This window comes from Ciconia boyciana, chromosome 3 (genome assembly GCF_034638445.1).
Source record: "Ciconia boyciana chromosome 3, ASM3463844v1, whole genome shotgun sequence".
Taxonomy (NCBI): domain Eukaryota; kingdom Metazoa; phylum Chordata; class Aves; order Ciconiiformes; family Ciconiidae; genus Ciconia; species Ciconia boyciana.
This window is the reverse complement of record NC_132936.1, coordinates 17,295,161-17,321,365: the sequence shown is the minus strand read 5'-3', so window position 1 is coordinate 17,321,365 and position 26,205 is coordinate 17,295,161. Positions and strand designations below refer to the sequence as shown.

The 26,205-nt window shown below is 46.9% G+C and overlaps 1 protein-coding gene across 4 annotated transcripts in view; it reads left to right on the top strand.

Moving 5' to 3' along the window:
• Positions 1 to 6,451: 6,451 nt before the first annotated feature.
• GRHL1 (grainyhead like transcription factor 1) overlaps positions 6,452 to 26,205 on the top strand; it is a 47,547-nt gene continuing 27,793 nt past the window's right edge. For 2 of the 4 annotated variants that reach the window (XM_072857782.1, XM_072857778.1), the window contains exons 1-8: positions 6,923 to 7,095; positions 10,199 to 10,385; positions 13,462 to 13,532; positions 15,041 to 15,431; positions 16,234 to 16,310; positions 17,125 to 17,281; positions 17,778 to 17,889; positions 18,862 to 18,956. In XM_072857782.1, the coding sequence (XP_072713883.1) occupies positions 7,049 to 7,095; positions 10,199 to 10,385; positions 13,462 to 13,532; positions 15,041 to 15,431; positions 16,234 to 16,310; positions 17,125 to 17,281; positions 17,778 to 17,889; positions 18,862 to 18,956 (1,137 nt within the window). In that variant the 5' untranslated portion in view covers positions 6,923 to 7,048. Of the gene's footprint in view, positions 6,491 to 6,922; positions 7,096 to 7,629; positions 7,722 to 10,198; positions 10,386 to 13,461; positions 13,533 to 15,040; positions 15,432 to 16,233; positions 16,311 to 17,124; positions 17,282 to 17,777; positions 17,890 to 18,861; positions 18,957 to 26,205 lie in introns of those variants that run through there. The other 2 variants (XM_072857780.1, XM_072857779.1) reach the window with 2 other exon arrangements.

Here is a 26,205-nt window from a genome sequence, read left to right as displayed (position 1 = left end):
TGTAGTAGTAAAATCTGAGCTTCATAAATTAAAAATACTGTGCTCATTGTTACATTGTTACAAACGTAACAAAGCTCCCTTAGATGTTAGAATAAATTAAAGCTGTACTTCAATAAACTGGAATAAAGCTTGCAGTTAATCATCAAGAGCCATGTGCCTTCTGGACACATAGGTTAAGAGTCAGATTTAAAAGTAAAGGGTGTGCCCCTAAAATACTTAATGTTAGTTCTATCCAGTTTAATCAATCAACACTTATGTTGGAGTAATGATGTTTAAGAAGCTGACGAGCCACAAGAGTGCCTTATCGTCAGTGAAGTGTAGTTGAGCTCTCTTGGGACAACTACTTTGAGTCCAGTTAATATAACCCTGAGGTGGAGCCGCGCTGGTTGAACAGACAGCTACCGGCGGTTAGCTGAAGGGTAGGGTGTCTGCCGCAACCCAGCAGTTCCAACCACCTCTTCTATCTACTTTTAAGTTACAGCTCCTTTCTGTAACTATTTGCTGAAAATGTCTGGGGAAAGCTCAACTTTCTGATAGCTACTTTTTTGTACTTCTTCCCATGGAAATTTTAAGTAAAGAGACTCCGTTTGTTTTGTTTCTTACTCTGAAAGTTGAATGAGAGTTCTTAAGTATACAGATAAAGGCAAGTGTTTTTTTTAGATTAAAACTTTCTGTCTTTAAGAGTGCAAAAGTAACCTTGCTTTATGAATTCTCATAAGTAATGCAACCTTTCTGTTGTTTCAGTGGAGAAATATGAGACATGTCTCATTTTCTTTTGAAAGGTACAGCCTTCAGCAGAATTGGAATTTTACCTTACTAGTTTTCACTACCTCAGTGTGTCTGCATTCTCAATATCAACTTAGTCTCAGTCAAATACATTCTTCTTTTTAAAGTTTTTACCATTTTTCAGACATGAAGGAGAGATGTTTGACTTTCTCCTTAACCTCTTACGCAGAGTGAGGGCCCTGAACCTGATTTAACCAGAGAATGAGAATCAGCAAAGCCCTATGCCTGCAAGCAATACTAGTCTAAATTATTGTCCATAATGTGTTGTATGGGCTTCACTGTAGTTACATCTTTCCTAACCTATTTTTAGCATGACCCCTGAAACAATCAAGTTTGGAAGCTTTGAGAAAGCTTCGTGCAATGCTGCAGGCAACACAATGAACAACTCAGTTTCTCATAACTTCTTGGGAAGCTCAAAAGTCCCTTCCTCAAAATGTCTTTTCTCCTCTTATGGACAAACAAGACTTTTGCTGATGGTCTTGAAAAATTATTTCAGGGTATTTATGGAAAGTTGTTAAGAGGATGCTTTCGCAGGGCTGGGAGCAAAAGGTCCAGGATCAGGACCCACAGGGCTTTTGGGAGAGGTGAAGTCTAGAAATGTTAAGTCCCTGAATAAGTGTCTGCTCTCTGGTTCATCCATCCCTTCCCCATGTCAAGTTGAGTAAGTTTTATGCTGCTTCGCTTGCAGAGTCGGGATGACTTCAATTAACAAACCTCCTATTTTGATCCAAAGTGACATGGGCTTCCCAGCACATACAGTCATACATATTTCCTGGCTGAGCGTGTTAGTATGTGGATTTGCCAAAGCAGTGTCTCTTGCTGCATTTGTCCTCACACTAAATGCAGAATGCTTGCTTTCCAATATCTCCTCCACAGTTACTGGTCTTGTTGCTCCTCACATGTGAAGCTCCTTTGTTCCTGGCCAGATTAGATGAGGGAGAGCGTAAAGGGGAGGCCAAGATGTGGAAACAGGCATACGTGAAAGAGCTTTCCTCGCCGCTGCTTGTGCTAGGATGCTGCCGAAACGGTAAACAAGACAGTGAGTAAGGATTGGCAGAACAGGAGATGATGAATGCTTGTGTCCTCACGTGAGGTTATAGCTGCCCTTGTACAACTGCTAATGGCAGCATTTCCAGAGCCAGAACACTCCTCCCCGATCCTCAGCATCTATACTCTGCCTCCGGCAGTACATCAGGTAGTTCTAAAAGAAAATACAAGCACATTCCTCTAATAATCTCACATGGCTGCTCTGTATTGTAGAAGTATCGTGTGTCTGCTCCCTATTGTCCTAGCAGTGCCTTTGCTCATCAGCTGCAGACCCTGCCATTGCCTCGTGAGAATGCCATGGAGTGTGTTTAGTGCCTATGTTGCAATCCGAAAGCTTGATCTGGATCCTGGGCTACTTCTGTGCTGCCTTTTCATGGGGGATGCCTGTGGTGGCTGGCTGAGCGAGCATTGCCTGCCTCTGACAGGGCTGCCTGAGGGGTGTGGAGTAGAGGCTGCTGCGAGAGAGGGGTGAAGACACCACCTCTTTACAGGCCCAGGGAAGAGAAGGGTGTCCTAAAACTATATCCAAGTGCCCCAGCTCTCCAGGCCAGGATATCAGACTGCAGAGCTAGTGAATTCCTGGTGAGCCATCAGCTCCTCGCAAGCTAGGCAGGCTTCGCGTTTGCAGGCAGGCTGGTTCTTGTGCTTCTGAGCAGGACTTCGACTGTGGTCCCTCAATATGGTGCAGCAGGGCTCCCCATGACTACCGCCTGCAACTTGCTCTGATGCTAGGATGTGAAGGCATCCACCTGGCCTTGGATCTCATCAGCACACTAAGTTGTGCTATTTTGATATAAGACGGTGACAAAACATTTTTGTTTACTGAACTGAGATCCGTGGCATTCGTAACTCCTAACTGGGCAGCTGGGTGGTTTCCGTGCTGTGGAGCAAAGCGGATTAGGCAGAGAACAGTCTGCAGCGAAAGAGCTGCACACGCTGTTCTCTTGCTACACCGCTATCGGCCTGTGCGGCAGGACCTATGTACACAGAATTCAAATCCAGAGGAAGCGCAGTATTGAGCAGAGACCAGAAATGTTCAGTGAGACTGGTTAGCATGCTAAAAATGTTATCATTGATAAAATTCCAGGCTTCAGGCTGACTTCTTTTCTTAATATATAGGCTACTACAAAATTGATTTATTTACATTGTAGTCATTTCAAAGTGTCCTCAGTGAGGCTGATGGAGCTGCATCTCCTGCCCCTGAATAGTCTGTATGCTCTCAACAGTTTCTACATTATCTTTAGGGCTAAATACAGAATTAAAAGGGGAATCTTTAAGGAATGCCTGCAAGATTGCATATAGGGATATGACTGAAGTGAAAACCAAACTGTTTCTTTCCCTGTTCTGTATTTCACACATTATGCTTTCATTTATTTCTTTACCCTTTTTTCCCCTCAGCTTTTTCCATCTCTTTCCTACAAGGCATTTCCAGCTTCCTTTTCCACTGTCACTTGTCTTTCTTTCCACTGTGCCTACTTTCACCTTGCTTCCTAGTGAGTTCATGAACCTCTGCCTGGGCTTTTCTCTTTTTTTTTCAGCCCTTTGATGCCTTCAGGCTAATTCTGTGGGGGTCAGTGATGAGTTTTGCGCTTACTTTTCCAGCTCTATTGTTAAGTGACTACAGGCCTGTTGCAGAAGAGAAAAGCTTGCCTAGTGTGCTGTGTGATGGAGAGAAGTATAGAAGATTCACTGCTCTTTACAGCCAGCTCTGCAGCCTGGCCCTTGCATCTTAGGGGTTCAGATTAAGTAGAAAGAATCTTGTTTTGACTCCCTGCTGTGTTTTGTGAAATCAAAAGTACTGTTACAAACTTGATGCAACTTGTTTATTACACAGGTGTGAATGGCCAGTGCGTGTAGATAATAATTATCAGGTATGAGATTTTAAAACCGTATTTGTTAGGTAGGTCATAACAGTAGCTAATCCTTGTCCAGAGTAATTCCCAGTTTCTCTAGATAGTGATGTCAAAAGACCAGGAAGAGGTGCAAGCACGTTGAGACAGTGGTCGGCCAGGTGGTTGCAAATGGTGCGTGAGTTTGTTGGGGTTCCTTGTGTGTTTCAAGTGGGATTCATTTAAAAGGAAATGAATACGTGAATAAGGGAAGGAGAACGCTGAAGGCAGGACCAAGGCAGAGGGAGAGGTAAAGGGAAGGGCATGAGAAGTGGAGGAGAGCAGTGAGATCAAGGTGAAAGGGCTGAGCGAGGGAAGAAGTTGGAGCAAATGCCAGTCAGCACAGGGCAAGGGAAGTCCTGCCAGAGCGCTGCTGCATCAGGCTGGCATGGCTTTATGCCCGAGCCAAAGCTCTGCTAAATCCCTTTGTGCTTCTTGCCTGATTTTATTCAGCGATGATGCAACCTGGTTAGTGACATCACAGAAATACACCTACAAGTGGTGTTACAGAGTCTAGATTGTGACCGGCAGATTAGTCAGTGGTGTCACAATCCGGTGTTTATATCATTGTCTCCTGAATGTGGAAGTGATTGCTATGTTGATAACTAAGTTTTCATTGGCGGATCAGGCTGTTAAGAAAAGCCATCCCTTTTGCAGAGGTAACAGCTCTGATTTGTTTGGAATAAAATAATGGTAAATTCTAGTTAAGTAGAAATACCAAGCGTGGCACATTACTAAGATTTTAGCAATTTGTGTGCAATGTAAACATGTTGACTGAACTTCAGCACGTACTGCATCTGGGTCACTTACAGCTACGGGGTAGTACTATATTTTATTGTTAATGAAAAGTATGCACGTGTGCCAAAAAGCAGTGATTGTGTCTACACTTCCCAGAATTCTACCAACAGAAGCGGGGAGCGTGAGGAGTGAATAACACCTGAGAAAGTCAGCAGTCCTTTCCAATACTTGCAATTTTGAGCTGGTTTTGTAATTTGTATTGGAAACAGAGCCAGTTATACTCGTTTGGAAAAATGTAACTTTTTTCTTAATTGGATGACAGTATTTTTTTCATATGTGAGATCAGATAAGAAATTTTCTTCTATGTAATCTCAAATCAGATTTTTAAAATGGGTTAAAAATATAGAATACCTTTTATTGCATGTTATAAAGAACAATTTACATCAGTTAATTTCACTTTGTAGAGGAAGATCCTACTTCAGGAATGCTATTTATCTTTTGCCATCCTAATGGCAATGTTTGTAGATCCAAACAAAACATTTTGTTTCTAGAACGCTAGTTGTAATCCAGTCAGAGGATATTAAGCAACTTTCAGGATTAGACCCTTAGTGAAAGTTTGTTCCCTTTAGTTTCATATTTCCTTTGGTTGGCTGCTTGAATTGTCCTTCTATAATTTTGCATTGGAGTATATCCTGTACAAATAGGGAAGAGATTTTGACCTAGGAGGAGAGACTTCTTATTAGTGTGCATACTTTTAAATTACAGTAGCTATCTGAAGCATCTTGACATATGATAGATAGCATTGTTGCTGTATGGGTTTGATTCAACTTGTTACTTAAACAAGCAACCTCCCACCCTTATTTCTCAAGGAGAAACTTAAGATCTTTCTGATTTAAATTCATGCGCGCCACTTTGGATATATCCAATGTATTTGTAATGTTGCTGCTGTTGTTAAACCAGAGGATTTAGATGCATTTCCAGCAGTAACTCCATCATAAACCTCCCTTTCTCTCCAAACCCGGGTTCATGTATGAGACATGTAACGACCCTAGGATCTACTGTACTTTGGCAGTCGGCACAGTGCTCGTGCAAATTAATGTGCCTTGTGTCATTTTTAGACTTTCCTAAAAATGGGATTAGTACAGGAAAAAGAAATAAGGTTCTGTGGGATGGGAGAGGGAGAAGGGAAACACATTTTTAGTGGATCGTCCCACCCAGACGATCCCAGGGTGATTCTCGCCCAGGGCGAGTCCTAGCTCAGGGCCGGAGTCCCGTGAGGTGATACCCCCCCAGCGCGGCCCCTAGGGGGGAGCGGGACCCGCCGCTCGGGGAGCCCTCGCCTACCGCGGCCGTGACGAGAGGGCTGGGGACTCCGGCGCAGCTGCGGTGCCAGCGTCTTAGCGCCCGTGAACGCTGTACGTGCAGAGGGAGAGTTGAAACCGGGGAGGAAAAAGGGTTTTTTTTCCTCAGGAAATCGGCCTTTGACAGCGGGGTGCGCTGCCGGGCGGGCTCCGGGGGGCGCCGGGCCACAGCGCGGCCCCTAACCACGGGGGAGCACTTTCCCCGCGAAGTTTTACTCGTCCCTTACTTGCGCCGTCGCCCGCGTTGTAACGAAGGGCCGCGGCCAGTATCACCCGCTGCCCGGCGCGGCCCGGCCCGGCCCGGCCCGGCCCGCCTTGGTTCGGCCCGGGCCCTACGGGACGCCCCAGCGCCGCCTCAGCCGCCACCGCCGCCCCCCGTCCCCCGCGGCGGCCCGCACCCGCGGCGGCACCGCCCCCCCGCGCCCGACCGCCCAATGGGGGCGCGGCGGCTCCGCCCCGCGGTCCGCGGCAGCCAATGGGAAGCGTCGCGCGGCGCCCGTCCACCTGCGGCTGCGGGAGCCACCTGAGCGGGCGAGAAAAGCCGACAAAACCCGTCGGTGCGGCGGGCTGCGCGCTGCTTCTTCGCTCGCCCCCGCCTCGCCCTCCCGACCAGCCGGGCCAGTTCTGCCGCCCGCTGCCTCCGCCAGACATGACACAAGACTACGACAAGTGAGTGAGGCGGGCGGGGAAGAGCGGGGGGGAGAACCGGATCCGGTCCGACCGGTGCTGCCGCCCCTCCGGGGGGCTGCGGCGAGAGGGGCCCGCCGCCCGCTCTCCTGTGAGGCCGGGCCGGGGGGGAGCCGCTCTCCCCGGGGGCCCGCCCCCATCCATCTTCGCGGAGGATTAACGGGCGGCTGTGGCGGGGCGGTGCGAAATGGCGGGGAGGGGGTGTGAGCCCCCGGGGGGGGGGGCCCGGCGGCGCAGCGGGGCGACCCCGGCGGCCACCCCGCCCCGCGAGGCGAGCGGCGAGGCAGGGCCGGCTTTGAAACCCGACACCCGCAGCGAGGCGTGGGTCAGCGCCGCCGCCGTCCGCCCCCCGCCCCGCCGCGCCTTAAATGCGGGCGGCGGCGGCGAGCGGGCCGCGCCGTCGGGAGGAGCGGGCGCCGCCGCAGCGCCGGGCTGCCCCTCTCCCGGGGGCTGAGGGAGGCGGGCGGAGCCGCAGCGGCGGGCTGTCCCCCCGCCCCCGCCGGAGCCCCGCGCCGCTGCCCGGCGGCGGGAGCGGCCCCCATGGACTTCTACGAGGCGCACCCCTCCGGCAAGGTGGATTTCGGCAGGTAAGGGGGTCGGCGGGCATACGCCGTGCCCCTCTGGCGGGCCCACCCGTGCCGGCAGCCGGCCGCGGCCGAGTGGGGCTCTCGGTGAGCTCGGCTGCAGCTACCTCGTACTGCGCGAAAGTGGGTGTTAAAAGAGCTGAAATTGAGCTTAAAGAGTGTTTTCTGTAACTTCATGGTGTTGAATGCCGAGACGTCGTCTTCAAACGGATCCCTTCCTGCATTTAATGGCTTGGGTTTATTTCTATGCTTGCCGCCCTGTCCGTCTGGCCACGGTGGCCATGGACACGAAGTTAATAGGAAACGGGATAACTCTGAAGTGATTTGAAGAGCCGATTATAAAATTGCTGTGTTTTGAATGATCGGTGACTCAAATGCACTCATTTTTTTAGGGAAAACATGGGATTTTTACCAAAGTGCGTTTTTTTATAGATACTACTTTGTAGAAAGAGGACTCTAATGCTGCAGCTCACTAACTTCACCCTGTGATTAAGATTTTTCGTACTTTTTTTTTTTACCTCCAATGACGCTTAATAGATGAGGCCATAGTAATTTAGGTACATGCGCTTCGCTGTTCTGGCACGTAGAAGCCGGCGAAAGAAATCCTCTCTGCTGCCTCAGCATTGAAGGTGTGTTCTGTGCAAAGACCAGGTATGAAGCACAGTGCGGCTGAGGATCTCTTAAATTGCACGGTGAGGGAGAGAAAGGGTGGTTTTTGGGTCGGTGAAGTAAGTAAGAATAGTTTCTGTGATCTGGACACAGAACATTGCAGGCTGTGGGATCCTCGCGGGCAGAGGGAGAGTGTCTGCTTTTTGTAATATTTCTCTGCTACCACTTCAGTCACATAGAAAATAAAATTCAGAAATCATTAAAACTGCAGTAGGAAACTTATGCTGGACATGTCTACGACTTTGTGAGCAGATCCATGTGCCAGTAATCTTGAAACCTAAAACTCAGGAAAAATAAATGTTTGCCTTCTTTTATTAGTATGTTCTCATTTTCCTGAAAGAAGCTGTGGTTCTGTTGAGGGATTGAGTTACTGCCAAACCCTGGGCTTCTCTTGATAATTCTGCAGATAATTTCTTTCTATGCTGCCTTTAGCGGGGTAGGTTGCCTGTAGGGCAATGTGCATTATATTTAGGTGTTGCAATGACAAAGAAATCGCACAAAAATATGTCGTTTTTTGATTTGCTACATTTCTGGTTAGTGGCTGCCTTAGTTCCCAGTATTTTTGGTTCTCTCTTTCCATGTGATCATTGCATTGCTGGAGGGAATCAGCTTAGTGGTCTTGTGAGTCCCAGCGAGGCTGACTTAGCCCCTTCAGCTTGGCAGACGTGGATCAAGTGAACTGCACCCAGGATACTTCAGTTGCCGTTTTCTTTATGAGTGACTTTAACTGGAGGATTTACCCATTTGCTATGGATATTCGAGGTTTCTTTTATCACATTCTGTAAGAATAGGAGCTTGTACCGTGTCCCTAAAGAAAATTCTGCTTTATCTTCTGCTGTGCAGTCTTTGATAGAAAGTGGATGTCCTCGATACCAGAGGTGTCTGCATTTTGGTACGCTGCATTTTGGTATCTGCGTCAGTGTGTACACAAATATGTACAAAGACCTAAAGAAAGGGCTTGGTGCAAGAGTTTGTCGTCTTTGTTGTTGTTGTTTGCTTTTTTCCAACTATATAATACTGATTTATAGCCACAAAGTGCTCTTACAAGTCCTGGAAACTCCCACTTGCTTTAAGTGTCTTCAGCTCAGCCAAGCTGTCCCACTAAAGCTCAGCGAGAGTCCTTGTGTAACTGATAAAGGATTGAATGCATAATTTGCAAAGTGCTTTGCAATCTTTTTGGTAGAAGGTGGTGATAAATGTAGGATACTGTTAAGCTGATTATAGTGATTAGAGTATTTCACAACTTTATATTTCACAACTTTTTGTATTGGTAGTATATTTCAATCTCTGAATGTGTCTGGGTAAATAGATTAAAAGAATGCTTATCTACTGGGGAAGGGGTGTGATGGTGGTGGGGAACTGTTTTTTGTGGGGTTTGGGGTTTTTGTTATTTATTTTAAACTATTACCAGTTCATTAAAAAATGATGAGTTTGGGATTATTTAAGAAAATAAAAAAGCCTTCCTCCTCTCTCTGCCAATCTGCAGTAAACTAAAGTTATGCTTGTGCTGGAAAGAAAACTCTTTGAACTGGTTTAAAAGTCAGATTTAAACAACATTATCTTTGAGCCAACTTGAAAGATGAAATGTATGTTTTACCAATAGAACCAAAGTATATTAAGTTGTCTAACCCGGTGGGACAGCATTTTCTACAGATGTCCCACTTTCACCTGTGGGCAGAAGGTCCAAGTCATCTTATTCCTAGCAATCTCAAAATGTTCAGAGTAAATATAGGGTTTTTGTATACTACAACATAAATGGAAAAACTCCAGTTTTCCTCTTTTTTTTTTTTTTTTTCCAAGTCATCTGTTGAGGGTGGTTCAAACTAGTGTCACAGATTATTTCAACAGTAACCAGGCAGTAAGTCTTTCAGCTTCCCTTGTCAGAAAAATTCACTGCCAAATTGATTTGAGGTCTCTTTGACCAATTTCCCTGTGTAGTCTATAACTAATCAGCAGCTTCTAGGTGGTGTTTTCAGATATACTCTGAGAGGGAAGACACCTTCTGAAAGCTCTGGGGGAAAGAGATGTTTCATTAATTTACATTTTCTAGTCCCACGTGGAGCAGGTTGTGGCTCGGTAGTAATACGTAGGGTGTGCTAGAGGTTTTGTAGGTGGTAGGCCAGTAAGCGCATGTAACTTTTTTCTGGGTTGGATTCAGAGCGTGAGCAGGTCAGTGGTGCTGTTAAACGGCTTTGTGATTTTATATACAGTGGTGTAATCCAGCTGAGTTTGGTCAAATTAATCCTGATTTACATTGAGCATGAGTGAGATCAGAATTAGGTTTCTGGGCTTTTTGTGTTGACTAATCCTTGCAGTGTACTGAATCAGAATATGAACCCTGTGAAACTGGGGCAGCTAATTTTGAAGAACTTTAGGAATGTTTTTCATGTGTTCTAACAGGTGGCCTTTCTCTTTCTTCTTTTTTTTATGATTCAAGTAAAAGACCGGTGTTGGTTCTTCAGAATGACTCTCTCTACTCTCAGAGACGTCCTTACACCAGTGAAGATGAGGCGTGGAAAACCTTTCTTGAAAATCCCCTTACAGCAGCTACCAAAGCTATGATGAGCATCAATGGTGATGAAGACAGTGCAGCTGCCCTTGGACTGCTGTATGATTACTACAAGGTAGATTGGTGTGGGTACGCTCTGGCGGCCAGCGGAGCTCTTCTTCCACCTGTGGAGAAGGTGTCATTTGCTAGAGGATTTTACAGAAGCTGTGAATAGATCACGAGGACTTTAAACTATGTGGGTTTTAAATGGAAAAAATTCTGTGTCTCTTTTTCTAAAAATTGGTTTATTTTTAGCTCAGTAAAATAAGATCCCCTGGATCTTAATGTAATGGGTCAAAAGCTTCAGATGCACTTTGCCTGTCAAATCCACGTTCTGCAGGAGGCAATGTGTTATGGAAATAGTCGTGAAGAATGAGACTTTGTGAGCATGTCCCTCTCTGAATGTAAATACACATGGAGAAAGAAACTTCTCTCCTTTTGCTCACCTGATCCCTATGGTGGTGGGACCCTTGGCTTTTGCTGGGGCTTTGATGTGCTACCTTAGTCTCAGCTGATACTAAGCTATAACTACAGATTTTTGGTGGTGTGTGTGATCCACCTGAAGGAGTTGCTGTCTGCATCCCTCTGACCTTCAGTGAGCTTCAGCTGACGTAATCTGTTAATCCTTTGGCAACTGTGGTTGTCTTCCCCAGTGTTCAGGGTCTTCTCAGATTCATGTGCTTTCCTAGATGCTCACAGGTGAATTGAACACAGTCAAACAGATAACCTTCTGTTTTGCATGGGATACATTTTGCTGAGCTTTCTTTCCCAAATACCAGAAGTGTAAGCCAGGGTAGTTATTTCCAGCCCGTGTCCAAGTTGATGGAGACCAGCAGGCATTTCCAGGTAGGGAGGCGTCCTGCTTGTGTTAGATGCCTGCGTTACAGTGGCCTGGCTCACTGGGTGGAGATACCTCTTTTTTTCTTTGCTGAGCATGCAGGGAGGCCAGGGGGCTGACTTGGCTCGCATGCCTGACACTTTGGCTAGTGTCTTTTAACAGTAGTGAGTGCAATTGCCAGCCTTGATATGTTCCTCAACCATGAGGAGAGGCTGCCTTGTGCATACACAATCCTTGCCTGTCCTTTTAAGAGTTGAACATGTCTTACGTATCAAAATATTCTTGTAATGCTTAATGTGGAGATTAGCACTCCGCACACACACACACGACAAAATGCCACATACTCACTGATGTGGATGTTATTCAGCTAGTTTTGTGAGAAAATTGGCTTTCTGCTTTGTGCCTGCACTTGCTATGCTCTTGGAAAAAAAACCACCACTTTTACCAGAATGATTTTAATCCACAAAATCAATTTTGATTTCTAAACCTGTAGATTACAAAGAGAAAGTTGATGTTGGTCCTTCATGCTTGGCAAAGCAGAAGGGATTTGCTGTATGTTTATGTCTAATTCGGGGTTTCCTCTTATGTTTGGGTATCAGTGGGCGTACAGAAAAATCAGTGGAAGAACAGGTATGCCACACACTTGCATCAAACAAAATGGTTAGAGGTTGAAAGATTGGTTGAGGGCTGTTACAAAGTAATGCTAGAGGGACAATGTCTAGGCATTTCTAATATGCCCCTGCTGCAATACTAAAGGCAGCTGATGAGATCACCTTCCTATTAAAAAACAAAACAAAAAAACCACCCCCCTCCCCCCCCCCCAAAAAAATAATAAAAATTCAAGTTTTCTTCTGTTTGAGTAATGGGCTACCCTGATAGCTCAACTGTGGTTAATAAGGCCTTATGGGAAACAAATTTTTGATCAAAATCTAGAGTTTAGGAGTGTTGGACGTGAGGCCAAACTCAGCTTGGAAGACCCTTGTTTTTGAGTGACTAGTTAGTGTCAGCCTCCTAGCAGTCTCCAGCTAGAGGTTCTCCAAATTTTGCTGGTTACTGTGGAAAATCCAACAATTCTGGTGTTACTGGAGATTCCGGGTTATGTGGAAGAGCCAGGACTTAGGTTTTAGTCAAGGGCTGCTTAGAGAAGTATGCTGTTCACGCAGGTATGCCATCAGTCTTCAGGTTAGCAGTAAAGTGGTGGTTCCCTGTGTTGCACCCAAGCTGGCAAATGCAGGGAGTATCTGAGCAGGCTTCAGCAAAGGAAAGCAGTGGGAGTTTACTCCTCCTTACACCGCAGAGTGTTTGCTTTGCTTATTCAGGAGGTGTGTTGAGGGTGACAAAAGTCCTGGGCACCACGTGTGTGTTCACAGAGGAGCTTGTGTGGACTTGGTGCACTGTTGAGGGGACCTGAGCACCATGGGCTCGTGCCAGTAGTGGCAAGAGCCATTCGGGTTGCTGGGGCACTGGCTGTGTGCTCTGATCAACCAAGGCACCATAGGTCAAAAGAGTTCACCTTCTGTATGCCTTGGCCTTGCAGCACAGCCAGGAAAATGGCATGCATCTTTGTGTGGACAAGGTGGCTTGTGTGATCGATGTTGCAGTGTGTTGTGTTTTCAGGGCAAATCCTGTCCATGGCATAAAATACGAGGAGCAGTGTTGAGCTGTCTTAAATCCAGAGCACTGGTGGTTACCTTTCCTTTATAAAAGATTTAATACAGTTTAGGCCAATGTATTGTATGTGACCATGCACAAGAATGACCTGTGGCATCCCAATACACTTACTGACCCTGGTCCTCCCGAATCCCCTGGTCTCCGAGGAGGAAGGAAAGCCTTGAGTGGTGTTTGAGGAAGTGGCCTAGAGAGCATGTGTTCATGGGGAAGGGGCTGTGGAGCAGTGTCCTTTCACAAGCCTCGAGCTCATCCAGCAAGCTGAACCCTGCCAGCCTACAGAGGAGAAAACCTGCACTGCCAGTGCAAACCTTGGGGGCTCTCCTTCTGGTGCTGTTCACCCCAGTGCTGGGGCTCCAGCCAGGGATAGCCAATTTTCTGTACCGGTTTTCCCACCGCCTGGCACTGGCAGGAGCCCAGGGCTGGCACAGCTGGCCAGGTTGGCTACATGGGGATCTGTGGGGCATCACCTGGGGCAGGCTTGGCATCCCAAAGCTGTGCAAACATCCGTCAAGCTGTAATACTAATAATGACTGGTATCAGACAGTGATGCTTTCTTAATTTGACCAAATGCTATGTTTTGAGGAGCTAATTTTTTTTTTTATGGGAGGAAGAATGCAATTATAGTATGTCTTGTATTTCCTAGGTTCCAAGGGAGAGAAGGTCTTCAACAGCTAAACCAGAGGTAGAACATCCTGACCAAGACCATAGTAAAAGGTATTAGTTTCTATTATTGTTTCTATTTTTTCTCCCTTCCCTCCTAGACCACCAAAGCTGCTGAAGGAGAGTAACTTGCTGCACTTCAGTGTTGTGCTGGAAGAGAGAAATTGTTTGCTTTTACTCTGTGCTCCAAATCCTGTGCTGCCCCAGGAACAGGATGGGGATTGGGCCATGATGTGGAGAGCTGAGGCCTGAACTGCTTCTTGTTGCCATCCCTCTGCTTTCTGTGTACTGGTGTCGTGCAGTCAGCATAGTGAAAGCTGCTCTTTTTAACACTAGGCACAGCCTGGTAGCACAGGCACCCCTTCCCAAGGCTGCGGAGGTGACTGGTGACCCTTTTATTTTTGCATGCAGTTGCCTCAGTTGCTCACTGCTGATTTTGTTCTCGGTTACCAGCAGCATTGCTTCTTCGTGCATGGGCTGATAGGGAAGGACTTCAAAGTGCTTGTGATTTGGTTTGGGTTTTGTATTGTTTGTAGACTTCTTTTGTATCCTCTGGAACTCCTTTCTTTTCTTCCTGCCCTCTCTCTCTTGTGCCTCCCAAGTGAAGAAGATACTGATTAAGTAAATATTACAAATGTGAGGTTCATTCAAGCCAGGCTTCCACTCCTACCATCCTCTTCCTTTGGACAGACTAGAATGCTTTAAGGGCTTGAGGTGAGGTTTCGTGGTCTGGCTGAGCCGATTGAACAACTCGTTGAGAAGAGCGGTCTGGTTCCCAGCCGTGTGTTCCCACTGCTCCCCTCATACGAGCTCTGGTCTTCCACTGACCCATAACCTAGCAGGAAAAAAAAGTGGCTAGTTTTCTGCCAGTGGAACAAGCCAAACTGGCTCACCAAGGGGACAGGGGAGCACCAGAATTGGTGCAAAGGAGAGGGCAGGACCACGTTGTGGGGAGGGAGAAAGGGAGGGCAGGCTGACTTAGTGGCTACTAGCTATGAGGTCACCTCAGCCACAGATCTATGTTGTCCTTGCAGAAATGAGTGTGGTGGGGTGAGGAGGGTGAAGTTATGCAAACCACTCCAAGGAGTCTCGGTGTGGATTTTCTCAGGGGTTTGTGCATGAAAGAGGGGTGTAATTTCCCTATTAGTGCTTCCCAGGTGGTGTGCAGTCCTAGGGCACGGGAGCAGCAACCTTGCTCTCAGTCCTCCTCCATCCGCCAAGGAGCAGTTTCATGGAGCCTGCATGTGCTGATGCATGGTGAGAAGGGCCTTGAAGCACTTAGTTTTGGACCGGTGTTTTCCAAGCAGTGAGGATCTGGGCTGTGAACCCTCACCCTTTGCTCCAGAGTAATTAATCTACAAGGTGGGGTTGTTAGCAGTGGGTGAGGTTTCTTTTTTAAATGAGTTTCTCAGTTTTTCAGGTTAGGATTGAGCTGTTCTGCACAAGCAGGAGAGTAGGTATCAGCTGTCCTTGTCCAAAAGACTGAGAAGTATTTCTAGCTCTTGTTTAATGAGAAAATGAGCTGTATAATTTATGCATTATTTCTATTTTGTCCTTTAAAGGAACAGCATCCCAAATGTGACAGAACAGTCGCTCATTTCTGCTGGAGAAAACAGAGTCCAGGTTCTGAAAAATGTGCCTTTCAATATTGTCCTTCCACACACTCCCCAGATGGGCATGGACAAGAGGGGCCACCTTACAACCCCTGATACAACGGTCACCGTTTCAATTGCCACAATGCCCACCCATTCCATCAAAACGGAGACACAGCCCCATGGCTTTGCAGTGGGCATCCCACCAAGCGTCTACCACCCCGAGCCCCCCGAGCGGGTGGTGGTCTTCGACAGGAACCTCAATCCTGACCAGTTCAGTTCCAACACCCAGCCTCAAAACTCCCAGAGGCGAACGCCAGACTCCACCTTCTCAGAGACTTTCAAGGAGGGCGTGCAAGAGGTACCAAGAGAGGCAGTCGCTCTGTGTGTGTGTGTGTGTGTGTGTCTTGATCTGGATGGAGAGATCCAGTTCCATCTTTAATTGTTGTTGTTATGTGAGCCAGAAATCTGTCCAGTGATTTAGGAATAGACGACTTAGTCAGAAAGATGCATAAGTATAACTTAATAAAACCTTCACAACATGACATCATTATCAAAAGCAAGTGACTAATCTTACTAGTGACAGAGCCTTTGGCTTGCGGAGTGTGGAAATAGTTATCTCGATCTACAGCACAGGGCCAGGTTTTGCAAGAGTTCAGGACTCCGCAGTGCCTTCGCAGGTACCAAAGTGAAGTGACTATGTCTGTAAGCTTCCTTAACTGCCAGTTTCTAGGCGTGGTGTGTGTCAGTGGAAAACAGTCCGTTTATTTAGGGGCCTTGAGTGAGAATTAAACCTGGATGAAAATCTGTGGTTTTTGTTTTATCGTACCAACTGAAAACAACAGTGTAAACGTGTTTTGATTTTTAAGCCAGACCTCAAGGAACTGTGTAGCTATGCCCTTTCTTTGAGATTTGAGAAAGCTTTAAAATGTTGCCCTAAGCTGACTCAGAAGGCTTGTGAGATGTTGTACTTAGTTGACACCCAAAAGTTTTGGATTAAAACGCTGCTCAAGTGTCCTGTTTGTACAGACCAAAAATCAGTTGTTATCTGATGATCAGTTTGCCTGCCAGAAGTTCTGTGGTAATGAGTATCTGTTTAATCTTGACTTTTCTTGTTGCTGCTGTGTTAATTGTTGTGTTGTTTTGTTTTATGTCTACCCCAGGTTTTCTTTCCTACTGAACTGAATCTCCGGATGGCCAATATGAATTCAGAAGATTATGTGTTTGACAGCATTTCTGGGTAATGCTTTAAGCCCCCTGCTTGCCTATATCCTCCTCTTCTCCTACAGTTGGCTTGTCCACGAGCAAGCAGTACAGCTCACTCCTTCTGTGCTGAGTCTCTGTCAGGCACTGGGGACGCTGTGGGTCTCAAAACCACAACGGTGCCTGCTCATTTGAATTTCACGGTTGAAAATCCTACCTCTGTCTTTAAGGACAACTATATGCAGGGTTGGAAATACCACCCTGTTTCAGTTGATGTCCTTGTACCAACTCCCTGTCCCATGGGAAGATGTGGTGCTGCCGGTCAGCTCTGCAGTGGTCTTGTAGCTGGCTTCCAGCTGTGTCCCTCTCCCTGGCCTGCTTGCCTTGCTCTCTGCCTGTTGGAAATCTACAGCAGAAATAGGAAGCATGAAACTCATCTGAACTCCAAGGGAGGGGAATAAACTAGTTGTTTGTTTAGCTGCAGTTGACCAAGAGGGAAGAGGAGAAGACTGTGGCCACTGAATGGCTTATTAGCTTGTGAATTTAATTTAATTGCTAATAGATACTTTTCCGTTCCATGAGAGCAGCTTGCTGCTCTCAGCCTGAATAGGGAGCTTCCAGTCTTGCCTGCTGATGTGTCTTGGGATTTAGCTTGCCAAGAACTTCTCTTAAATGTTCATTCATGAAGAAAATGGTTGAAAAAGGGGCTCATCCTGTTTTCCAACTTCCTTGCCTGTTGATGACTTAGTGAGTCAACTGACGACTTTGGAATTTCTCCAAATTAAATGTGGAACATTTAATCGGCTTTCCAGGAAAATGCCTTAGCAATCACTGCCCTCTTCGTTCCATAGGAATAACTTTGAATACACTCTGGAAGCCTCCAAGTCCCTCCGACAGAAGCCTGGGGATAGCACAATGACTTACCTGAATAAAGGTCAGTTCTACCCAATCACACTGAAAGAAGTCAGCAGCAGTGAAGGAATCCATCACCCCATCAGTAAAGTCCGAGTGAGTGGCAGCTCTTGTGGTTTCTTGGGAAAGAGGGTGTGTACAATGGTAGCCTTAAACTCTCCCAAAGTGCAGTAATCTAAACCAGAGCATCAGCACTAAGGCCAGCTTACCTGCTCTCTTACGTCAATGTTCGTTCCTTTGCTGTCCACCTACTTCCAGACCAGCCCATCCTGGCTCAGTCTGTTAAGAAGTGGTGTCAGCACTTGTGTAAAGGTGATGCAATACCTGGAATGAGATCCTTGAACTCCAGTTAGGAGAGCAGTTCTGCTCATCTCTGTTTATGACCCAGAAAGCGCTGCTGTCTGCCTTCCTGTTTGGCAGCAGTGTGCCAGGTATACTGCAGTGCGTCAAGCTGGAAAGCCTAAAGCAGAAAATCTGATACAAAGGAGAACTTCCAAAACAAATGTACTCTGTGGCCTTTTCTCTTTCATGTGTTTGCATTTTATTGTAGTGTTTTTTTCTTTTAACTTGCACCCTCCACCTCTCTTCTCAGAGTGTCATCATGGTTGTGTTTGCTGAAGACAAAACAAGAGAAGATCAGCTCAGGCACTGGAAATACTGGCACTCAAGACAGCACACGGCCAAACAAAGATGCATTGACATAGGTAAGGAACATTCTCATGGCTGATGTCAAACTCCAAAACTAATTCTTCAGCAAGGTTTGGCTTTCTGCTAAAGCTTTGTTATTTTAAGGAACCTTTGGTTCACGCTCTCTGCTATCCATAGCTTTACTGGAAGCCCAGAGATCACTTTTGATTGCTTGGAGCTAATGCTGTAGTTTTTAGGACTCCTTAAAGGGGCTGATTTTTGGAGGATTTTGGTTGGTGAGCAGTCTGCCTTTAGGGTTTTGCATTGGGAGATCTAACACCCCCCTCCAAACTACAGTTGCTTTGGCATATCCTGGTGCTTGTAGCTAAATTGCAGCTTATAGACTCTGTGTCTGTCCTAAATATTGTGTTTCTTCAAAGGACAAGATCCTCGCAGAAATACCTCGACACTAATGATCCTCCTTCCCACAGCTTCACTCACAACTGGTCTTTGGTACACATAAAAAAAAGAAAACACTGCAAATTTCCACTTGCCTCCAGACAAGGCTGGGGCTGGCTGGCTTCCAGCCTTCTCTGGCTGAAGACTGGGTTGTACTCCTAGTCCCTTCCTTCTGTGAATAAAAGCAAGGATTAATCACTTGGCACTTAAAGCAGACGCGCATGCAAATCTTTGTTATTGAAGGAGTTTCATTGAGAGCTTATGCCCTTGCCATACAGGGTAGAGTTTCCTGCACATAGCAGGCTATGGCGCAGGACGTGGGATGTTTGGGATGTCTGCCTTTCTCACTGGAGTTTCTTGTTTGGAATTTCTGCCGAGTCCCATTTTCCTACTTCCTCCTGTTTTGTTGTATTTTGCTTTTGCATGAGAACCATTTCTAGCCTTTTTAATGATCCATTTTTAAGTACAGTTCAGCTTCTTTTGCCCCCAAGGGGTTGCTGAGGAGTTGCATTTTCTGGCTGCTTTGTGTGATTAAGGACTCCAGATGGTATGGCCTCTTCCTCTCCCTCATGCATCCTTCTTTCTAACAGCTGACTACAAGGAGAGCTTCAACACCATCAGTAACATTGAGGAGATCGCGTACAATGCCATATCCTTCACTTGGGACATCAACGAGGAAGCAAAGGTATGTGACCACGATTATATTTCCTGTCCTTTTAGCAGATTCGGGAGCTGGAGGAGGGGGAAGGGTGTGTGGCCTACTTGGTGATTAGCATGTAACAAGTTTGTTTACGCTCTTACATTAGGCAAAACCTTCTGGCTATTTCTTAAGAGGGTTTGCATGTGCAACTGCGGAGAGCTTTGCAACTGCTTTAAGGTTCTTGGCAGTGCTGCCTACCTGACAGACAAGTACTGACAAAAGGAAGCGCCGAGCGTTTCCAGAGCAGATGAAGTGGTGCGGGAGGTGTGATGGAGCGTAGCTGGGCTTGGCAGGGAGCACAGTCTCTTGGAGGATCCCTGTGGGGGGCAGCTTCTGAGGGAGTTAAGGCTGTGGCAATGGGCTTGCCTTTTGCAGAAGAGAGAGTAGCTGCTGCCATTGAGCTGCCAAAGCATACGTTGCTGAAACCGTGGATCCTAGCACCCAGTGACCTGTTTCAAGTTAGAGCAGCCTCCTGGTGAACTCTGATTTGATCTTTTTTCAGAACTGTGGGCATTATGGTGGATGTGTAAGTACAGGCAAGTTCCCTAGCTTGTAGCTAACTGCAGCTGTTTGAAACCACTCCAGCTTTTGAAAAAGGCCTGTGCATCTTCTGGGTGCCAGGACAGCAGGTCAGAGAGCAGAGTCACCTCCGTTCCAAAGGCATTTCCCACCGGTTTGTTGCTGGACTCAAAGTGTAGGAGTTTTCTTTGTAGGGTTTCATTACTTTCTGGGTTTTCGTTAAAAATTGGGAACAGTTTCCTTCAGTTTTTGGAGGCTGGCTGTTCCCTTGCTAGTATGTCATGTGCTAGTCACCAGCATCATGGGGAAGACTACTGGTGGCTGCAGAGTGCCATCTCTAGGGAGAGCCCTAGCCTGGGGGACATAGGAGCTCTCTGCAGAGAATGCAAAGGTCCTCTGGAGCTGTGTGCACCACTATGCTCTGCAGGAGGCACAAGGGATGGTGTTGCTGCACAGAGCTCACTGTCACCATGAGCTTTGCTCTGTGCAGCACAAAAGCTTTGGAGAAAAGAGAGAGGGAGGAGTTGTGTGGGGGCTGCTGTTGGGTTTCAGCTCTGTGGGAGAAGTTTGGGATGCTTGGCAGGCAGCAGCAAAGGAGCTGTGTGTGCTGCTGCTGCAAGTTCTGCCTTGCAGCACATGTGACATTATTTTTGAGGCTGGTGTTGGGTGCCAGGTTTCACTGCTCACCAGATTTGGCTTTAGTCAGGTTGAGAGGGATAGCAGGGAGGGCATTACCTGCTGGAGGATGCTAAAAGGCTGGTGTGATTTTTGAAGCATGAAGCACTTTGCTATGTGAACAAACAGATGAAGCTTCATAAGAGCTGTCAAAAGGAGGCAGTAAGTATTCCCAAAATGGTATCCTGCTGCCATAGCCATTCTAATATTGTCCCCTTCAAGGAACTCTGGTAATCTGTCTGTGAGGTACCTGAGGGCTTTAGGATTTGCACTCGCGGATGGATCATGCAGACAGAGCTATGATTTTGGGTCCCCAAGGAGTCAGAAGCACTTAGAAGTTCTGCAGCTGCCTCTCTGCTGGCTGAGCCATCCTACAGCAGTAGGGATGGGCCGTTAACCCAGGAACAGGGCTTAGAGCTGGTGCTGAGAACCCAGTGGCTGCCCCAAGGAAAGCCATCCCTTCCCACCAGGTGACAGAGCCCAGCCCTGTGAAGCAGGTGGTTATTGCCCAGATGCTCTACAGACCCCTGAATGAGTAGTTTCAGTCCATAGTGAAATTGCCAATAGCAGCTTGAAAAGGTCTAAGGACCCTCAAGGTGATACTTCAGCTCAGGGCTGAACTTCATGGGATGAGGTGGCGTGCAGAGGTGTGACCCGGACTGGTTTTGCAGCTACATAGGCAAATTTACCTCCAGATTCAGTCTTAGTGTGTAAGATCCATATGCTTTGCGTATTGTTTTGTATGAACCTCCGGAGAGGGCTGTTGATACCAAGAGTATCAACAGCCTTGGCTTCTGGGATCAGAATCATGTTAAGACAAAAATATTCTGGACTTCAGTGTTCGAAGAATCAGCATTTTCAGCAAGTGCTCTGTGTGTTTGTCTGTTTAAAACTAAACTTTAGTCTAAAACTCCACCCCACCTCCCCCACCCCCCCGAGTGGATGCATTTTGTCAATGGTTAGATTTGTCATCAGTAGAGCTACAGTTCTTTCTCAACTCCTGTGATCTTACCAGGAGATGCCTGAGCCAATTTCAACAATTTTTATTGCATGGTTAATTTACCTTGCATGCTCTTTCTCTCTCTCTCTCTTTCTCTCTCTCTCTCTTTCTCTCTCTCTCTCTTTCTCTCTCTCTCTCTTTCTCTCTCTCTCTCTTTCTCTCTCTCTCTTATTTTCCCTTTTTTCCCCTCCCGCCCCTCCCCCCCCATAATAGTCTTGAAGTATATGAAGAGAGCAGACAATAGACAGCTGAGTTTCTGATGCTACAGAAAGTCCTCCACAGTAATAAACAGTGTCTTACATTTAATAACAGCAGCAGTGTTGCATGGATGATATGTTTAACCAGCTAGCAAGCCTTGATTATTAGAAATTTGCTTCCTGAGCCCTGGAGTTGCCTGGACCAGAGCCAAATGATTCTTCTGGGGTTGCTGCTTCTCCCATTTCCCTCTTGCTCCCAGTTTGCTGTGGGAATGATTTGGTCCTGTGCAGCAGTGTCAAACAGGAGGTGATGAGACTCTGCATCTGGGGTTTCTGATTTAATTACTCATTTAGGCACCCGAGGCTCTGTGTGTGTGTCAGATTTAAGGGAGAGATAGTGTGTTATCATGAGAAGTTACCCCTAGCAGCTGTGGGACCAGGTACTTGCCCTTCTCGTGCTAGCCCTTGTTGTGGGGATGTACAGGAATATCGGACCTCTGCTGCTTTGTCCGTGCAGGAGGGTGTCACCTGCTTGAGAGGGGACCTGGCAGTCCCCTTGGGGCACTTCGGGGATTTTGTAAAATATAGTTTTCTGGTGAAGAAACACTGTTTGTGGGTGATAAGAGTCATGTGCTCACTCTGTAGCAAGGAAAATGTGCGGATTTTGCAGCTGCAGAGTTGGGGGATGGAAAGGATGTTTGAGATGTCCTCAGCAACCAGTAATTTCCCAGTTGCGTTGTGCTGGGAGAGCTCAGGGCAACTCCAGGGCTTTGGATGCTGGATGCAGCAGGCAGGTCTGGCTGTGCACCGATGGAGTTGTCACACAGCTGGCTGTGTTGGTGTGCTGTTTGTAAGCCCATGTGTGTAGAAACCAGGAATATTTCATGTGTGACAGACACTTCCCACTCTGGGACCAGACAGCGTCCACAGGTTTCGGAGCAAATGCGGTGTGCTCCTTTCTGGCAGCTCCTCTCTGCCCTCTTCTGTTGCTTTGGGACATCACAGGAGCTGCTAGAAGTGGCCACTTTATAGAAGAGTGATGGGTTAAGTATTCTCTGACCTTTGCAAGAGTGTGTTCAAGCTGGAAAAGGGCCCAGAATCCAAAGCGTCCTTGCTCTGAGACAGTGAAGGGAGCCGAGAGTGGGGAGGAAGGCCAGGCTTCGAGAGAGAAAGATAGGCTGCCCTGAAGTGGTCCTCCTGAGATTGGAAGGAGAGTGAGGTCAGGGTTAGAAAGATTGACAGGAGACACAGTGGAGTGGGGCTTCCAGGTGTCCCTGTGAGAGGTGAGGTCTGACCCCACCACCTGACGGATCAGGGGAGGGGAAGAATTGGATGAGGAGACAATCATGCTTTGTGAGAAGAAAGGGGGAGATGGTGAACTGGGAAATCAGTTGAACTGGTGAGTTGTTGAATGGGATATTTAGGAAAGCCAGCACAGCTACTCAGTCAGGAGCCATCCTGGTTGGGTGGAAGCATGGTCCGATGAATCTGACAAAGATGTGATAATCACTTGCACACAACAGGTAATGCTGGAGTTACCCTGAGGCTTGTGGAGACTTCAAACAGTTTCCCACCCTGTCCCGGACGTCTGCTGTGTTGAGCAGACAGTCGAGATGGGGTTCTTCTGCAAAGAAGCTTTTAGATGTCTGAACACAAGCTCGTCATCTTTTGCTTGTATGACTTCATTAGGGACGGGGTGTCTAAAGCTGGGATGGAGCTTTCTCTGGAGGTGCGTGCCCCTCCTCATTGACTGAGCAGGCTTGGCCATCTTTAAAATCAGGGGATTTTAAAGGTAGGGAAGAGGAATCCTGTTCTTGCAGCCCTTTTTATGTCTTTGACCTCTGTGTGTCAATCAGGAGAAGTGTTTGTAGGCTCAGGTCATGAGGTTTTTTTGAGGCTGGGAACCATCTCTTCCCAGATCTGTACAGTATGCCCAGTTCTCCTTCTCTTGATTGGTACCCATTAGAGGTCTTTTAATGAAAATTGCCCTTATGTGCATGGTTAAATGCACATTTCTTTGGAGTGTTTCCTCCTACTCTTCATAATGTTGGCCATTGTCCTGTTATATCTGTTGTGTTACCCATTAGGCTGTGAAGCAAATTCTCTATCCCTTAACTCTGGCCTGGGGACATGGTCTGCTCTCAGGTCAGCAGCAGTTGAACAATCTGGACAGATCGGTTTCCCCAGGGTTAACTGGCTTTGCTGGATCATGCTTTGCTCACATCCCATCTGAGCTCCTGCCCCATGGAACAGGAGGGTTGGGGCCTCCTGTCTGAACAGAATGAGTTGTTGTCTGCATGGTGATTGCAAGAGCCTCCCTGCCCCGTTTTTGTAGTCCTAACAGTGCAAGGACCCTGCTGTTGTGCTGGGGCACCCTTTCCATGCTTGCCAATGGGTCACTTTTGAAATGTAGCATTGCTTCCAGCAGCTCCCAGAGAAGGGCCCCCGTGGAGGTCTTCTGTCTGGCTTGCTTTAGGCTGGATGGTGGGACTGTAGCCAAAAATGATGTCACTGCACATTAAGGGCTCTATTGTCCTCCCACTCCTTCCCTCAAAAAAAAAAAAAAAAAAGGCATTGTAAGCCAGATGCTCTGTGTGAAAAGACCCTTTCTACTAAAAAGGGATACATGGTGAGGGTGTAACAGGCATTTCGAGCTGGAGAATACCATGGCAGAGCTTTTTGCTGTCTTTCCACCAAAGGGAAGGTGCTGTGGTATCTCTTAAGTGACGCCCTGAATGACAGAGCAATTAAACAATGGTTTTGGGGGTTTTTTTTTGGTCCAATAAAGGTGAAATGGTCCTGTATTAAGGTAATTTGTGGCTAATTTGGGTTGGCCTTTTGAAATAGCAGATTGGGCAACAAGGGTGGTCTCTGGCAGATCCTGATGCGTGTTGACTGAAGTTCTTGGGCAGGATTTTTTTGTTCAGATGAGCTCAGTTTTTGGAGAGGGTGGATCTCTTGCTACAACTTGAAGTAAGGCTGGGGTGTACACCACTGATTTATTTTAAGAGTTTATTCTAGCATAATCCTCACTTGCTGTTCACTGTAGGAAGAACTTCAACTTTTTTGATTGATGAATATTGCATGCATTTATATGGATGCCATTGTAATGAAACAGCAGTCATATGCCTCATTAAAGAAGGTGTTGCCACCTTCAGCAGCATTGAGGAGGTACAGGTTTGGCTAGTTGGAAATGAAACTATGAAATGTGATGAGTCAAACATACTTAAAGGAAAGAGATTGGTTTGAAGCCAAGGCTGCAGACCACAAGTACTTTGAGGCACAAGTACACACAGCCTTGGGAGCAGTGACATAGGAAAGTCATAGCAAGTATTGCTTACCTGCCTCTTAATGCAAACCTCTCCCTACTCTGTCCTGGGTTTTCTTAAAAACAAGCATGCGTTGCCCTTGATTTTAAGCACTGCAAGTTAGAAGCAGGTTTTCAACTCTCAGTTTTTCTTCAGAACTTGGTGTCCCAAACTCCACTATCCATCTGGTCTTCCAACCAGCTACGGAGCTCACAGTGTATTTCCTAAAGCTGAAAGAAAAATCTTCCTGACGTTAGCTTTTCAATAGAGAGAACTGGGAGGTGATTCCCCCCCCTCTTTTCTCCATTCCTTTTATACCTGATGGCAACACTTCCTTTTCAACCATTTTTGTGCCTTTGTAGACTTAATTCTTTCAGTTTTGTGTTGTTTTTGTTTCGGGTTTTTTGCTGTTGTCATTGTTTGTTTTGTGGGTTTAGTTCATTTGTTTGTTTGGGGGGGTAGGTGGGTTTTTGGGGTGTTTTTTTTGTTTGCCTTTTTTCATATTGCCACTTTTCTGCCAAACTGCTGGTTTTACTTTCTTTCCAACCAACCTGACAAAAGCTGACACCTGGCCCTGCACCTTTATCTTATCAGAGCATGGAGTGGGAGGGAGCATCAGTAGAACTGGGAACCTCTATCCCCAGGTTTCCCACGTGTTGTGAGCAGAGCCATTCCTATATTTCCTTGCCTCAGAACAGGTTGGAATAACAATCAGCGTTGCTCTTTGTGAGCAGGAATATGTATTTTCCTTTCATTACCATTCATTTTCATTTTGTTGATGGAGTGAACTTTCTAGGAGGATGTTCTCTTATCCGGGGCTTGGCCATATTTCCCAGTCAGCATTCCTTGGCGTGGTTTGGGACCCATTATGTGTTTTGTGTCAGTCACCCAAATTGGGCTTGGTAGGTTTGACTGCAAACTAACTTCCCCGGGCTGTGAGCAGGACGGTACTCGGTCTGGCTGAGCAGAGCTGGAACGGATGCGGCCCTATCGCACATCTGCCAGACAATCCTTATTTGGAGCATCCGATCCCAAAGGCAGGAGGTGGCTGGGGAGCTCACAGGTGCATGAGTTGCCCAATTTTTTTATCTCTCCTTCCTGGCTTGCCTCCTGCTGATGCAAAACCTGTGGTGCATGTGGGAGGTGAAGAAATGAATGTGAGAGCAGTAAGATTAGCCACCTCTCAGGTGATCTGTACCAAGCTTTTTTTTTTTTCCTTCTTTTAAAGACAGAACAGTCTTCCCAGTGCTGCTTTCTTAGGACATGCCTTTGCGGATGTGTGCAGGCAGACCTGTGCTTACCCTGCCTGCACTCCAAGCTGCCTGGCCGTGACCCAGTGCCAATCCTGGAAGCCACGTAGCTATGTTAGCACAGCGCAGTGCCCAGGCTGACAGCTCTGCCTCTCAAAGTGCTTGGAGCTGTGCTAGTGTAATTGGGCTGGAGGTGATTTGCATCCAGCCAGCTCACAGCATAGATGAAGCATGTTAAGGCCTATCTTGTATACACCCACGTGGACAAATCTTTGGGAAAAGACC